This window comes from Pezoporus flaviventris, unplaced genomic scaffold (genome assembly GCF_033815535.1).
Source record: "Pezoporus flaviventris isolate CSIRO_AGI_PZ_B2104156 unplaced genomic scaffold, CSIRO_AGI_Pfla_v1 ptg000007l, whole genome shotgun sequence".
NCBI classification, from domain to species: Eukaryota; Metazoa; Chordata; class Aves; order Psittaciformes; family Psittacidae; genus Pezoporus; species Pezoporus flaviventris.
This window is the reverse complement of record NW_026892555.1, coordinates 61,414,057-61,430,552: the sequence shown is the minus strand read 5'-3', so window position 1 is coordinate 61,430,552 and position 16,496 is coordinate 61,414,057. Positions and strand designations below refer to the sequence as shown.

The 16,496-nt window shown below is 40.1% G+C and overlaps 1 protein-coding gene and 1 long non-coding RNA gene across 3 annotated transcripts in view; both read right to left on the bottom strand.

Moving 5' to 3' along the window:
* LOC133267055 (uncharacterized) overlaps positions 1-16,496 on the bottom strand; it is a 497,367-nt gene that overhangs the window by 400,739 nt on the left and 80,132 nt on the right. The gene's annotated exons all lie outside the window — the stretch shown is intronic.
* Positions 9,145-16,345, bottom strand: BLOC1S4 (biogenesis of lysosomal organelles complex 1 subunit 4). Of its 2 annotated transcripts, none has more exons than XM_061448947.1 (5): positions 16,102-16,345; positions 15,636-15,707; positions 14,553-14,654; positions 13,664-13,798; positions 9,145-10,369 (listed from the first exon to the last, which is right to left on the bottom strand). In XM_061448947.1, the coding sequence occupies exons 1-5, from the start codon at positions 16,312-16,314 to the stop codon at positions 10,268-10,270; spliced, it is 624 nt and encodes a 207-aa protein (XP_061304931.1). In that variant the 5' UTR covers positions 16,315-16,345; the 3' UTR covers positions 9,145-10,267. The 2 variants fall into 2 exon arrangements, with proteins under 2 accessions (XP_061304931.1, XP_061304932.1); XM_061448948.1 differs by lacking the exon at positions 9,145-10,369 and adding an exon at positions 10,471-10,581.

Sequence of the window (16,496 nt, the reverse complement as noted above, 5' to 3'; positions counted from 1 at the left end):
TGCTGGGGAAATATCCAAACTGTAAATCATTAATATTCTTTCACCACTTTCAGGTAGTATCAAACATACTGGAATCTGAATGGAAACAAACGGGGTTTCCTGTTGGCTTTATGATGTATCAGAGCACCTCCAGATGCTTTTTTGTTTAATTATTCTGGATAAAATACTAGGATAACATTGGTGTTATCTAAGAGTGGGCATTGGAAACTATCCTATCTTACAAAAACAGAAACCTCTGACACAATTAGATCTGAGTCCAGCATTCTGCCTCCTATAGCAACCCCTACTAAACATTTCTGGGAAAGATACAAAAAAAAGTACAACATGGACTGACTCATTTTTAATTGTTCCATCTTTCTGCTAAAAGGAAGATTTAACCAAAACAGCTGGCTAGAAAAAGTAACACTCAACTATTAAAGACTGGTGTAATAAATTTTCTTTCTGGAAACAGGTTATAGAGTACATAAGAAGAAAAAATGCAATTTGAAAGGAAGTACTTGAATCGTTTCAATCAGGGAGTTAGAGATAATTCATCTGCAGTAGAGCTATTTCATCTGTGGCTAAAATTTTGGTGTCCAACTGAGTATGTGGCATTTAGATGACCAAACAGATTCCTCCTTCTCTCCCAGCTTCCATCTTCAACAAAGAAAATCCATTTCACCCATCCACACTAACCACTTCTCTTTACCTTAATGTGACTGACCCTAATGCTTACAGTCTCATAACTTCCTCTTTTATCAACATACGTAAACCCACATCCTTCCCCTGCTTTGCTTTGCTGTCTCTTCTGGAAGTTTCCTGCACCTCTTCCCACCAGCAGTTTGTCTTTGATGCCCTCAGCCTGTTGTTTGCATTGTGATCAGCCCTGGGTGAGCAAGAAATCCCAGGCAGACCCCAGGCTACCTGTTGTCTTCCCACCGTTCTGCCTCCACAGAGCTGAGTACTCATCTCCATCTGGCAAGTGGAACTCTGCACCAGTATGTGTCTGTTGCGAGGGCTCCAGACACATCATGGATTTCAGCCTCCTGATTTCTGTTCCAGCAGTAATAATGAAATAGGCTGTCCCTGCCTATGCAGATCCCCACATTTAAGAAGGCCTGAGATGAACTTTTTCACATGTGCACGCTCTGATGGGTCCAGCTGATGCAAATGCTTGTCATCATTAATGTTTTGAATCATTAATTCAGTCCATCAATTGGTGTGAGTCAGGTACAGTTAGGTGCCCACACAAACTAGGAGAGACATATGACAACAGGCATAAGTAAGGCCTGCCAAGGAAGTGTGGATGCCTCACAGCCTTCTTTTAAACACAACACTATGCAGTTTCTTCACAAGTCAAACCATGCATATGAAAAGTTTGTGAGCAATACAAAATGTAACCAATCTGTTCTCCCCAGAGACTCTTAACAAGTGACCCTAAGGACCAGCAGCATTCAGATGAATATAAATACATCACATACGAATAATAAGCCATATGGTGTCAAGAACCATGAGTGAATAATAAAATTATACACTATCAATCAGTATCAATATATTTAAGAATATTCCTCGTTCCAGTTCTGCTAGACTTTGATTGTGGGACTCAAATCTGGTATTGCCATCTCACCTGTAAAGTAATCCAGGCTGTAATGGGTCACAAAAATTCAACTTTAACAGTTTGAGGTGTCAGTTTTTCTTGCAAGAGGAGTAATCTCCGCTTTCTAGTTTAACCATAACTCTCAAATGAAGAAAATGAAAAGAACTGAGCTTCTGAAAAGAGTACAAAAGCAAGGCTATTCCTCTCTTCTCAGCACTGTGCCGTTATTGACTAACTACATCCACAAAACCCTCACACAGAAAAGAGGAGACTGTCACTGCAGAGTAGTCATTGACTTTGAATTCTTCCTACACATTGCAAGATAAAAGTAGCACATGATAAATCACTGAAAACAGTCTTAAGGGCTGGATTCAACCCCTGCCTTTGGGGTACAAAATCTGGGAATACTGTTGTCCAAAGGAGAGTGTGGCACAGGCCCTGCTTGTCTGTTGAGACACCCAGCACCCTTCCCAGTGACATTCTTCAGGCTCAGTCCTTGACAATCTAAATGTCAGAGAGCACAAGTGCACAAATCTCACCAGAGCAGGGCAGTGAAAAGCCCACTTGAGCCGCAGGATGTTCCTCAACCTGGACCAAGCTACTGGGATTCTAGCTTCAGGAAAGAACCAGAGGAAACCCCTCAGCATAGTTGCTCTCAGCTAGCTCCCAACAGGAGCCTCCATGAGAAGAGTTCCCTCCAACCTCTGTGGAAGTTCAGAGTGCTTCCCCTGCACCCAGCCATGGAGAAAGACCTGGAGCCACTATGGCTCTGTAACAGGCAGGGGCCAGCTCAGCCTCAGGATGCAGAGGAGTTAAGGTAAAGAGAGCACCCTGGAAGGAATGCCGGCACAAGAAAGAATTTGAGGGAATTCAAAAGTAAGAGAGTTTCTGTCAGTGCTACCAAGTCTTACCTTGCTCCTCCAAGGCTGCAGTGGGCTGAACAGCACCTGGTGCATGGTGTTAGGACACTTTGTAGGCTCTTTGCTTCAGCACAGTACTGCAGGCTGAGGTTAAACACCATTTTTCTAGGACCACTGTAGCTATAAGTTCAATGACAGGCCAGGTGAGCACAAATATACAGAGGAGTGAGACCCCTACACCAGCAGCTGACCTCCAGTATTACCTATATGTAAACACATTGACTCTGCGGCATCTGTGTGTTCGCCGCCTTGTGCATAGCCCTGTAATCCACTACTTTTTATATCAGATCCATGTATGCAATAACTTTTGTTTTAGCAAAACCTCATCCTACTAACTGGAAGCACCTCCTGCTTAACAGCCACATATTTAGCCATTACATTAAAATATCCTTTATATGAACCACTTTATGAGTCAGAAAGTAAATTTGAGCAGTTGCTTGTGAATGAGATCACACAACTAACTATGATAGGTCCTGATAACATCAGTTTAAATGTTCAGAAGAAGACAAGAAAGCACATCTGATATTAGGAATAACTAGAGAAGAAACAGAGTCAGATTGTGGTACTGTTTAAATCTCTGATTTGCTTGTGCCTTGAATTATGCAGTTAGTCCTGGTTTCCTGATCTGAAAAAGGATACAGCAGATGTGGAAAAAGAATCAGAGAAATGCAAAAAAGGCATGGAAACTTCATACACAAAACAAAAGGGTTTTGAGCAATGTGGTCTAGTGGAAGGTGTCCCTGCCCACGGCAAGGGGGCTGGAACTAGATGATCTTTAAGGTCCCTTCCAACCCAAACCATTCTGTGATTCTTCAGCCAAGGGAAGAGATCATGGAAAGGGAAATTACAGACATTACCAAAAGATGATGAGCAACACAGATGGTCCATGAATGTTGATTGTGGCCTCCAATACAGGAATTAGAGGATATTAAAAAGAACCTTGTGGGAACAAGGTTCAGAAAAATGGATGTGGGATGCAACAGAGAAGGTGCTTTGGCAAGGAGTTTGTATTTTTGTACATATTGCCCCTTGTGGTAACCGCAGCCACTAAGGGTCTGTCTCCCTCTCCTATACTCCCTTCAGGTTTTTATACATGCTGATGAATTTTAGCCCAGCCTTGTCTCCTCCGTGCTGAAGAGTCCCAGCTCTCTGAGCCTCTCATCCTAGGAGAGGTGCTCTAGTCCCTGAATGGTCTTTGTGGCCCTGCACTGAACTCACTCTAGTTCATCTGTATCTTTCTTGTACTGGCAAGCCCAGTAAAGACAGCTGAGTAAAGACTTACCAGCAAAGAAGGCACTGAGTACCTCAGCCTTCTCTGTGTCCTGCATCATCCTCTGCGTTCAGCAGTGGGACACATTTTCCCTGGTCTTCCTTGTTATGTTCTTGAATAATCCTCTTGTGTTGCCCTTTATACCCCTCACCAGATTCAAATCCAGGTAGGCCTTGGCTTTCCCAACCCTATCCCTGCAAGATCAAACAACAGCTCTATCATCCTGCTGGGTCTCCTGCCCCTGTTTCCACCTCCTATACACTTCCTTACTACGTGTGAGTTCAGCTGGTCTAAATCTGTTCCTCCATATCACATCATCTCCATCATCTCCTCTCCAGCAGCTTTCAGGCTCTTCTCTTCACAGTTTTCCTACATGAATTTCATTTCCATTTTAGTGACCCATTCAAGTCCTTAAAAGCAAACCATCCCATCTGCACTCATCACACAGCTTTGATTCAGTCTTTGTACTCCTGAAGACTGCTGTTTACCACCCTGGGGTTCTACCTGTCTTAGCAAGTAGTTCAGCACAGCAGAGGCAGATTTGTAAGGAGAAGCCAGCTGTTCAAGCTAAATATTTCATTGAGTTTCACCTTGACCTAAGACTAGCACAGGCCAGCAGCATGGAATGAATACACAACAGCAGTTGTAGCCTGTCAGATAAACTCCTGGAGCAAGACTCTGGCTATACTGAATCCAAAAAGAATCCATTTCACACCCACAGGCAGTTCCATGGTGCAAATTACGGATTCTAGAATGCTGACTGAGAGGGGCACTAGAATATCATCTAGCCCTGTTTTCACTGATCTCTTTCTATTGTTGATTCCGTGTCCCCATAATTTCATCCAACTTGTTTGGTGGAGTCTTGACTTATCTCACTGGTATATGCAATGAGTTTGCAAATGGCAATGGCTCATCTACTTGGTTAGCTAACAACATCATAGTTGATGTTCCTTAGGCAAGATTTCTCTGGCATTACTTTGTGTTTTCCTTCCTGTGGCTACAGAAACACAATTAAATCCAGGAAAAGTCAAACTAATAAATCCAGAAAGAAAACATGATTTCTATTAAATTATATTGTTTAGTATTTTTCCCCTCAATAAGTATTTTTTTCCCTTAACAGTCTTCCAATACACTGGATTTTATATGCAACAGACACACTTCCAAAAAACTTCCCAGCAACCATTGACACCAAGAGTGAGGGCACTGCTTAACACCAGCAGTTGAACCACTGTGGCGTTGTTGATAAAACGTTGCTGAAAGTATGCACCTGAGCAAGACACACAGCACACAGGCACTTCTGCAGTGATGAAGAGAAGGCTGTTCCCAACACCTAATTTTTTTTGTTCTTTCCTTCTACACTTCAAACCAAATCACAAAGCCATCCCTGCAGAGCAAAGGGCTTATCAAAGAAGCATGAGGAAAACTGATGCTAATTCCATATTAAGCATCTCCGTGGCTTGTACGTATTGCTGGTGACACTGCCAGGGAAAGCGCTTTGTTTGCCTTCTCAGGGCTACAGCTGGGAGTAGAGGGGTGTCACCCCTCACCCTTGTGCTAAGACATCAGTGCTTGACTGGACTGTTTGCCTTGGTAGGACTGATTTTTAGTCAGAGCGGTTAATGATACCTGCAAGTCCTACCGCTTTTGTGAAAGAGTTAGGAACAATAGGAAGTAACTGCACTTGGTCCAGACAGTTCTTTCACAGTTTTTCTAGTACAGGTAAAGCCCCTCCTAAACTGTGTACTAGAAGAGGAGAAAAGCTCCTAAACTATGAACAAATAACAAAACCGCATGCGTATGTCAGCTCTGTTGTGGATCTTCATTCATCTACCCCAGTTCAGAGATCCTGCCCTCATCTGTTCATGCTGCTCAAGGCTCTGTCACTGTAAGTTTACACTTCAGCATTTGCCCTGGCTTATCTGCTATGCTATTTTTTGCCTTTTCCATTCCTTCATGAGGCTTTTACTGTTTCTCTTTTCCCTTTTCTTTTTTTTCCTATGAATCAATCTGAACCAATTTTTCTGCCAGCTTGCAGTTCTCTGCAAACCTTTGAGATTGACTCATGTTCAGAGAAACATTTCAGATGCTCCTGTCATACTTAGTGTCAGCTCTCATTTTAAAGTCTTAGCATTGCAGGAATTTCAACTATTGCTTTTTCTTGATTTAAAGGTTGTTTTCTAGACTATTTGCTTGCAAAGAAAATCCTGACAGTGTCACCTGTAAGAAACAGATGGCGATTAAGTTATTTTTAATCAATGTAGGCATCAAGCTATTCTCAGGAAACCTACCGTTTCTGAACAGGAGGGGACGATAAATCAAATTGGAAACATCTTTCTTTTCTTTCTTCATTCATACTCAGCAAGTGTATTTTTCATTTACTTTCCCCTATGAATTCTATCCCTTTGTTTTTTCACTCGGAAGACTGGTGGAATACTTGCCAGCATTCAGTTCATTTTCTTAGCTCTGCCAGCTCATTTATATGCCTGCATGCTAAATATGCTTTTTTTTAAATGACTGTTCAAGATCCTGTATAGCACATTTGATTGAAAACGTATTTTATGACTATTTATGTAATTTTAATGTCTTTTATTTCTATTCCTTAAACTAACAGTCCATCAAATAATGTACAGCCGATATTAAAGTTGACAAACATTGAATGACGTTTTGAGTCTTTCATGTGGATTTTAGACAGTATACTTCGGTTTTCCTGTCTTAGCCTTTTGTCTGATAGAATTCCAAAGGCATTATTTAATTTTTTTCTTTTTCAAACTATGCATCTATAGGGGACTGCATTCTGTCTCACCAGCATTGTTGTGTATTGCCCGGAGGCAGTACCTTGTTTCCCCTTTTTCTACTTTGCTTGTTACTCAGCACTTTTAAGGCATTGATCATGCATAATTCGAAAACTGCTTATACTGTTTTGTAAAATCATAAAAATGACCAGCGAGTAGATAATCGTAAGCAAGAAAGTAACTTCCTCAGATCACCGAGACCAGACGGCGCTGGAGTTTGTGCTAACACCTTTAGGCTGTACTACCACCCACCGGCTTAGAGTAGAATCAACACAAGCAGCGGAGCGGACAAAGCCTCTACTCTGCACCTGCAGCACAGCTTGCCACGGTAAACTCACTCATACAAGGCTGTGGATCCCACCAGTTGGAGACTCCTCATGCCTGATGGATTTAACAGCAGTGGCTAGTGAGATTACCAACTCCCATTATGCTCCTTTTTGGCAATAGCTAAATCTGATGGGGATTTTGGCTTTTCAAAGCAGGGCTTCAGTCTGGGCATGTGGGATTTTTTCTACAAAAACTGAGGGAGTTTGAAAGTGTCATCACTTACTTGTGGGACAGAGTAAGTGATGACACTCTGTGTCATAGAATCATAGAGTAGTTAGGGGTGGAAAGGACCTTCAGATCATCTAGTTCCAACCCCCCTGCCATGGGCAGGGACACCTCACACAGTGTCATCTGATGACACTTACTCTTTGTCATCTGTGTCCTGTCATTCTGTGGGACAGAATGCAAATTAATCTTGCTACTGATTTCTTGGTATTGCAGGTAAAATTACTTAACCTTGAAGGTTATTGTTAGCAGAAGTAATGATCTGCTCTGGGTTTTGATAATGCCAGTGTAACCCAGTGGCTCTTTAAATCTTTAAACAATTCATTATTTGGTCAGGTAAGTCATCAAATCTGTAAATCCTTCTATTTCTTTGGGCTTTACAGCACCTGCAGTAGCACTGCTAAAGAGTAGAACAAAAATAAAATGCACCTAACCAGATCAAAATCTGTAGCATTATCTCTACTAGAACTTTAAAACATTTTCTTCATGTCATAAAAGTAAGATTTGTGTGCAGACTTTTTTGATGATACTAAATATTAGCTCATTTCACACACTCAGTAACGAACCTTTAGCAGCTCACCTCATTAAACGTGATGCCCTGCTTTACAGCAGTTCTATCGAAAAAGCTCTCAATGTTAAAAATAGGTAATGTAGTGCTACTGTTACTGTCTTTGTATTTTGGAGGAGCAAGAGGAGAAAGATAAATATTGTCCAGAGAAAGACAGAGGTATGGCTTTCTGGATATATGAATATTAGTATCAGTGATTTTTGAGGTTTAGATTTTATTTGCAGCTGGCAAATATAGTGAATATCAAGCCTAATTCATAATATAGTTACTACTGGGTTTAGACTAATACAAGGTAACAACAACAGACAGATTAAAGGAACATTCCATGAGTCTTTTACTGAGAGTGAACACTTGGGATTTTGTTTATGCTACTCCTGCTTGGTGAGAGCGATCACAATCAAGGAGTCAGCTGAGGTAGTAAATTCAAAAGCAGAGTAAGCATGTAGGTCTTGTCAGTACTATGAGAACACCATAACTTTTTAAGTGTTCTAGACTGTAGTTCACAGCTGAACTGTGACCTTGCTATTTATTTTGTATCATTTATTTAAAAAAACCCCACAGTTTACTGTCAGTAATCTTATAGCATTTCCTTCATAAAACTGCCATGGATTGTCCATTATTTTCAGTAATAAAAATATTTTAGAGCATTTCAAACAAAACTGTACTAGTTATAGGAATTGCATGAGTTTTCTTTGTGGTGTGCTTTGAAGATATTTTTTTTTTTCCCCACAAACAACTGTTCAACATAAATGCCCACTTCAGAATATGTTAATTTTTTCTCTTATTTATATTATGACAAATACTCAGCTGTATAAACTTGCTGAGATCTTTATTACCTTAATATTTTAAATTATATCATGTGTTTAAAATAACTGCATTTTAGCTCCATCCAGCAGAGGGCAAAGTTCTTAAAAAAATGATTAATTTCATTAGAAATTTGTTCTAAAGTTACTATAAAATGTTTTGTAATGTCAGCATAAGTGTGTTTAAGAGTATTTGACCGTAGCCTTATGTTACTGCACTAAGCAGCCATTTCATTAGATTTCACTGAGGAGTGATAAGCCTTCAAAGACTATTTATGCATAACCTGAAAAGTACCACACCTTTTGGAAATGCAAGTGTTGCTGCAGTGGAACACCCAAATAATGAAATAATTATGAGAGCAAGGAGTATGGGAAGCAGGGGGAAGCCCTTCTTCAAAGTCAAATGGCTCTAACTTTCTGCGTGTTTACATGTTAACTTTTTTTTTCTAGATTTTCCGTGTTAAAATTGTTTTACATTACAACTGTTTTTGGAACCTACTAATTTTGACTTCACAATCTTTGTTTTAATTTTTACTAGATGTTGTTTTAGATACTATTTAGAACCTGATCCCCTCTGCTGTTTGAAGACAAGAACATACAGTTTTCAAAGCTTTAGCTATCAATATATAATCCTTGCTCTACAACTGCATACCTTTTTCTGTGCTTGCACAAAATCACCAGATGTTTTCTCCCTAATGCATTCTTTATTCCCCTGATATTTGAATTTTGCATATTTCTAGTGAGTTATACTGGTACTACAACAGCAGTGATAAAATTGTTGTTTAGAGGAATAAAACAATTTATGAGTAATACCTGCTATGCACTATATGAGACTGCATGCAAGAAGGTTTTCAGGAACAATGGTGCAGTTCGAAGCTGTCAGGTGAAATGCAAGATCACAACAGGGGTTAGATAGCTATTAGTTTATTGATAATATACTCACCCTGCAATCAGCAGGGAATCCCAGTAACCATACCAAGGGTTGAGAGGGAAAAGCAGACAGTCTGTCCAGGCACCTGATTGAGGCTCAGCCCAAGGACATCACTGCCTCAACTTAGATACTTTTTGACAGCAGGTTAAACATATATATCCTATGCCCACCTGGTTACACATCAAACAATACAACGCTGCAATAATTAGAATCTCAAGTCACTTCGACATGATGATCATCAGTGGGGGCAGGATGTTTGCTTTGTGAACTGGGACTAGACCATGTTCATTGATTCACGCTCTTGACTCCTCACCGAACTTCCAAGTACTCCCCTTGCAACCTCTACATCCCAATGTAGTGCATTTCCTTGTACAAACTGCAGGGACCAGGTTTCAATACTTGGAGTAGATTATTTCATGCATAGTTTTTCTTTCACCCCGAAAAGTATATTGCAGAGGGAGAAACAACCAAACAAAAAACCAAAGGCCCATGTCTTTGTGGAATAGCTATTTACACTTGCAGCAGCACAAGTATTTTGTTAAAAAATTTATATATAAAATTGTTTCCTATTATTTATCTATTTTAAAAAGGAAGAAAAAAATCTAATGTGAAAGTATTCTTACATTCCTTCCTCAAAATAATCTGAAAATTTATAATGTGTTTTAGGAAGACTTTTGAAATAATGTACACAAAAAAGATTACCTGAAAAATACTGCCTGAAGGAAGACAGTGAGAATCATAATGGCAATATGCCACTGATAATGTTCAAAAATGCAGCAATTTTGAGGCTAGCATTCCTTTTGTTCACTTGGCTGTCTCTATTCTGGCTGATTCACATCAATCCCAAAGCAAAAATCATTCGTAAGGTGCTTCATTAAGACATGGAAAATAGTCTTCAGTCTTGAAGAGGACTGGAGGTTCATAGAGGGTCTGCTGTTGTCGTGAGGAAGATGATTTCTGCAAATTAGATAAGTTTATTTTTCATCTTCTTGAAAAAGCAAGTTTTAAAACAAAGCCTACAGAGCTAAAATGCAAAACAAGAAGAGTTGTAAAGACATACCTTCTTCATTAGGCAAATTTTTAACCATAGGTCAGATGGGTCTAGCATATGCTAGTGAAGAAAAGTAGCCTTTGAACTTTGGCATTCCATCACCTGAACAGACTCAGTCCTGGAAAGTGTATGACATGTCTGCTTTGCAGGAGCCAGACAGGCAATCTTTTCCAGCTGATGGTATAGTCGCTGTAACCTTTATCCTTCCAGAACCATATACCTCTACCTTTCCTGCTCCAACCTTTTGAGTTCCCTTCAGCTGCTTCCTTCGAGTTAACCCTGTGTTCTCATTTACTTAGTGAAAAAGCAAATGTTGCTTTCAAGAAAGTTGCTGCTCCTGTTGAGCTTATTCATCAAGTATACATTAGAATATATGTACTATGACATACCATTAAAAATAATACAGTAGTGGACTGGAAAAGAACTGTTAACACTGTTTTTTAGGAAAAGTGTACATGCTTCTTTTAAATACTAACTGTACATTGTTTTGCTGTGCCAAATGGCTCATTTTAAGAGACAACAGCAAGGACCGCTACATGTCAGCCTTCCTGCATGTAAATAACACTGCACTGCAACACAGACCCAGAGTATGTTTTCAATACATGGTCTTAAATAGAAGGCTTGAAATCAAGACTTCATTCATTGAAAATTATTTTGGACTCATGAAAAGATTTTTATGAACTATTTTGCAGACACCTCAGTCAGTTTGTCTGCAGAGTTCCTCAGATACTTTTTTCGCCTGTTTGGGATGAGGAAATTAGAGTCTTCACCAATAATAAAGTTAAAACCATACCTATTACCATTGGTATACTTTGAGTTTGGAATGTTTCTATAGGACCAAAATGAGGATGTGAATAAGTGTATCTACATAACAGCTTAGTGGATTTTTTCCAATATTCAGTTGAGTTGTATACTTGCACTCCATATGAAATAAGTACATATTCTCTTGGTCTATCCAAAAGTACAGATTTATGACATTTAAATCATATTTGTAACTTTACAATAAGTACATATTCTCTTGGTCTATCCAAAAGTACAGATTTATGACATTTAAATTATATTTGTAACTTTACAATACTGTAACTTTGTCCAAAATAAGCTTGTTTTGCCATTCCAGTTGCAATGAAATAAAAATATATATAAACAGATCTATAAATAGTGAGGATTACCAATGTTCACAGAATCACAGAACGGTTTGGGTTGGAAGGGACCTTAAAGATCATCTAGTTCCAGCCCACTCGCCACAGGCAGGGACACCTTCCACTAGACCAGGTTGTTCAAACCCCCATCCAGCCCGGCCTTGAACACTTCCAGGGTTGGGGCAGCCACAGCTTCTCTGGGCAACCTGTTCCAGAGCCTCATCACCCTCATAGCGAAGAACTTGTTCCTAACATCTAGTCTAAATCTCCCCTCTTTCAGCTTAAAATGTTCTCTATATCAGAAATTTTGCCAAATGTAAAAAACAATCTTAGAAGTCAAAGTTCTGCTTTTAAAAATGATTTCCTATCCTGTACTGCCCTGTGAGAAAACACCTGGCAAGTAAGGACTAAGGCTGCAAGTATTCTGCAACTCCTGACACTGATTTAAGAGGTGCTATATTTACATATGTGAAAGAAGGGGATAATTTCAATCTAGTGAGGAAATTCATAGGCAGGCACAGTACCCACAGTTGCCTAAGTACACATTTATGACGAGTTATTTTTGCAGCTGTTCAGGAGGCACTTTTGACAAGAAGTCTACATCCTTAGCAATATTAGACGTTTTACAGTACTGTACTTTATACTGACTGGTATTCATAAGGGAAGAACTTGAGGCAAAATCTGAATGGGAGATTACAAATACACAGCTTGAGAAACACAAAGCATATCCTTTGTGTAAAGAAACAGATACATTTAAATGAGAAGAGAGAGAGGGGCCTTGATTAAATTCAAATTGTAGCAGTGAAATATGAATTACAGCTACAGTGAAAATCCCTACATTGGTGTAGCCTCCTTTTCCAAAGCATTTCTATATTGAGTATGCTAGCCACATGTCAGGCATGAGGAGAAAACTCCTCAGACATTTTAATTAAGACATGCCTGTGTTTACTAGTGAAAATAGATATTTTACTATGCAATACTCAGTACCACTGCAGAACAATGACCTCCCTTTTAGTTACTAAGTTAATCCCAGTAAATTCTGAGTGCTGATTTTACTGCTAGCCACACTCAGACAAAGAAACCACTGGACGTGCCAGGCCCAGCTTGCTGACACTTTCATAGACTTTCCACCTTAGTGATGCGGAAAAACATGCTAAGTGGACAGTGTTCCCAAGAACACCAACAAAAGCACTTTCTTAGAACTTTCAAAGTTTTCAATTGAAGATTCTCATTTCATGGTTGACAACTGCTTTGAGCAACAAAATGAAGAATACTGCTGAATATTCTTCAAGGCAACTGCTGCAGTTGTTTGGTTTTGTAACTGGCCCATAAATAGCAGCTTTGTGCTGGTCTTTTAAAAAAGAAAAGATGACATCACTCTACACCTGAACACCAACGCAAATGAAGGAATGAGAAGTTAACTAACTTAAAGGCTGCATTAAAAAACAGGTTCCTTGTCACTTCAAGTCTTCTGTACACGAAGTCTACACGTAGTAACAAGGGAAGAGAGAGAAAACTGCATCCTTAGAAAGTTTAACAAGGTGGTTACATGATTACTGAACCATGTGGACTGAATATAAAGAGTACCTTTATTTTAAAAATAGTGTTGTGTAGCTTTCATTTCCTTCTTTGACAATATTTCTGTAGTGATATTATCAATGCAGTACAACTATTTTAACAGTTTTGTCTATACAGGCTCTTTCTACTTGCGCTACATACCATTAGAGATCAGGGGTGCTTTCATATAGAGGCTTGTGCAGTATGTGTTTGTTTGTACCCCCCATGGTCTCTTGTGTATTCAGCCTTATTTTGGAAAGTTACAAAGATCTTTGTAAGAATTTGTGATTTTTAAGGTTTTTGTTTGTTTGTTTTGGTGTTCGTGGGTTTTTTTTGTATACATATATATTTAAGTCTAAGAACTTTTCCAAAATCCCAATAAAGTATATAGGAGTTTTGCAGTTAAATTCAGCTATATGTGTAACAAACTTTTTATAATTTTGACCACCTACTCAGGTAAGCAGAGCAACTAAGCTGGTCACATGGGAACAAAACTTCACTTACATTAAGGAAGGATGGTATGCTGATTGTGTGCAAGATTTTCTTGAATGTGCTTGGAAAAGCTCCAAGGTCTGTTTCTGCCTTTGTGACCCGTTCTTCCAGTCCAGCTACGCTATTGCTGATCATCTTCACAAAAGCCTAGTGTGAAAAAAAAAAAACAAAACCAAAAGAAACCCAACTTTTTCAGTAACAAATTAAAACAGACTATAGATTGCATAAAAGCAGTGAAATGAAAGTTCCATTACTTAATGAAGTTCATTTTATTGCTAAAAAAAAAATACTTGAAATACTTAAAAGTCTGCAAAACCAGGTTAAACACAATGAAATAATCAGTCTTCCTTTTCCTATTTGCCTTTCAAATAACTAATTTAGACTTCTTAGTATCTAGAGTCCCATCTGCCTTTCTACTAAATGTGGGACCAAGGACCTGAATCACAGTTTTGAAGTTTTAACAAGCATCAGTAGACCTTCCATTCCGCTCGTACCCAAATAGCTCCTAAGACAATAATTTTGAAGGATACTGTAGCAGAAACTAAACCAGACCAACCAAAAAAAAAAAAAAAAACCAAGAAAAGAAAACCCCACCCAACAAAAAGAAGGAAAAATGGTATTACTGCTTTCTGAAAAAATCTGTCTTGCTTTAAGCAGTAAATAAAAATATATATTTTTTTAGTAGAATAACCTCAGTCCCTCAGTCTTCAGAAATTCTTCAAAAAATTGAGTTATCTTTATTAACCCTGAAGCACTGAACCCAGATTGGACATGGAGAACAAAACAGATCTGAGCCCACTCTCCATGCATACATGCATATACACACAATTACAGGACATCATTGATTGTCCCCAAACCCCGCTAAGAAACAGAATACATCTAAAAGATACTAAATACATACCTCTAGCTTGTCAATCTTCCTGTATATGTGTCTCATTTCTGTAGCTTTTGTGTAAATTTCAGGTATACTTTCATTGATAACTTGAGAGGAATCACTTCGAATCTAAAGATGATTCAAAGAAATAACACAAATATTGATGAATAAAACAAAATGGTTAGTAGATTTCATTAAAAAAAGGAACAAATTAACACATTAAAACTCATAGTTTAAGAAGTCAGACAGCATAAAAATATTAGATTAAAATTAACTTCTTTGTATAGTTTAGAAAGTAATTTTGAAGAAAATCTCTTTTGCATAGGCAAAAATATTTACCTTTATAATTATATTAAAAATGGGCTGCTACAGCCTTAACAAAACTAAGAGATGGAACATTTCCCAAGACATACTGAAGAGTCAAATATACTAAATTTTTTACTTAAATTTTGCTATCTGTACATTTTGTCAGCTTTGCTAAAAAAGGCCACAAAATCCTGTTTTAATTGTATACAAAATCTCATTTTATTGTTATAAAAAGAAAAAACCAAAACAACAGAAGTTCCACTTTCAGTAGCACAGAGGAACTACATGTGCTACACTGTAAAAGACAACCTGTAACACCAGTACCAGCTTATGGGAACTTTTCCATTCAGTTGTCCAGTTCCCCACTGCAAAAGTGAAAACAAAGATGCTTTTATGATGAAAGGGTCCCCCTAAAGATAAATCTAGCTTTGGAGGCTTGGCAACTCTGATTAGATACTTTGATTACCAAAACCACAGAGGAGGTCTTTATGTATTTTAGAGGAGAAGCAGACTATCACACTATTCTTTTAAACATCTGTCACTGTGCCATTTAAAACAGAGTTCCATTTATGTGCACACACACATACACAATTATGAAAATGTACAGTTTTATAGCTTATAGTTATATGGCCCATAGCTGTATATGGACATGTTTTGCTTATCAAAACAAGTTACCTAATTAACAAATGTGCTTACTGGAACCTGCCAAAGGTTGCTTCCTATATCTGTTGCACTTAAAAACAGAAACAGGCATTAAACTATATTCTGACTTCAAAAGCACAAGTACACACACGTTATACATACTATGTCCAGCATTCCCACAAATTCATCCACTCTGGTCAGCAAATCTTCTAGGTTCTTGTCTAAGCTTTCTATCTGCAAAACAGAAACCCCTTAAAGATACCTGAAAAGACGCAAACCCCCAGGTTCTCCCAGAGAAAGCCTCCGAGTCCAAACACCAGCCAGACTGACACCACCTGAACAGCAAACCCCCGGCTTCCCCACCTCCCGGCTAGGCACCGCGCAACGACTCGACACACGGGCACAAAACCCCTCCGAGAGCCTGGAACCGGCGCCGGGTGCTGAACCGCCCCTCTCCCGAAGGCCAGTGACGCCTTCCCCGTCTCGCCTGCACGGCCGGGGCAGCCGGGCTCCGTGGCCGGACACGCGCCGGGGTGGAAGGGCCCGGGGAGCCGGGCAGGCCGGACCGCAGGGCCGGAGCGGTGAGGAAGCACCCGCCGGGTGCCCTGTCCCAGCGTGGCCCCTTCACCTCATCGCTGAAGAGGCTGCGGTCAGCCAGCAGGTACGCGGAGTAGGCGGCGGCGGTGGCGCTGAGCAACGCCTCCAAGGTGTCCTCGTCCTCCGGTTCCCCGAGGCCGGAGGCACTGCTGTGGCTCTGGGAGACGTGCCCACTGTCCGCGCCGGGGCAGGCGCCCAACAGCTCGGCCCCGCCGCTCTCTCCTACCCCCTCCGCGTCCGCCATCACACCGCCACCCTCCACTTCCCCTCAAGCGGGCTGGGCGCAGCGGGGCCGGCGCAGCCGCACTCTCGGCGGGCGGAGCTGGGAGCGGCCCGGCCCGGCCCCGCGGCCTGCCCCGGCGCATGGCGTCGGCCGCATATGTCGCCGGTGCCGGAGCACGGAGGCGGCGTCCTCCTGTCCGGCTG

Coding starts and splice junctions, on each gene's coding strand:
- BLOC1S4 (XM_061448947.1), bottom strand. CDS start 16,314: ATGGCGGACGCGGAGGGGGTAGGAGAGAGCGGCGGGGCCGAGCTGTTG. Junction 14,655..15,635: donor TTGTGGGAATGCTGGACATA/GTATGTATAACG, acceptor AATCATCTTTAG/ATTCGAAGTGATTCCTCTCA. Junction 10,370..13,663: donor GCATACCATCCTTCCTTAAT/GTAAGTGAAGTT, acceptor TCTAATTTGCAG/AAATCATCTTCCTCACGACA.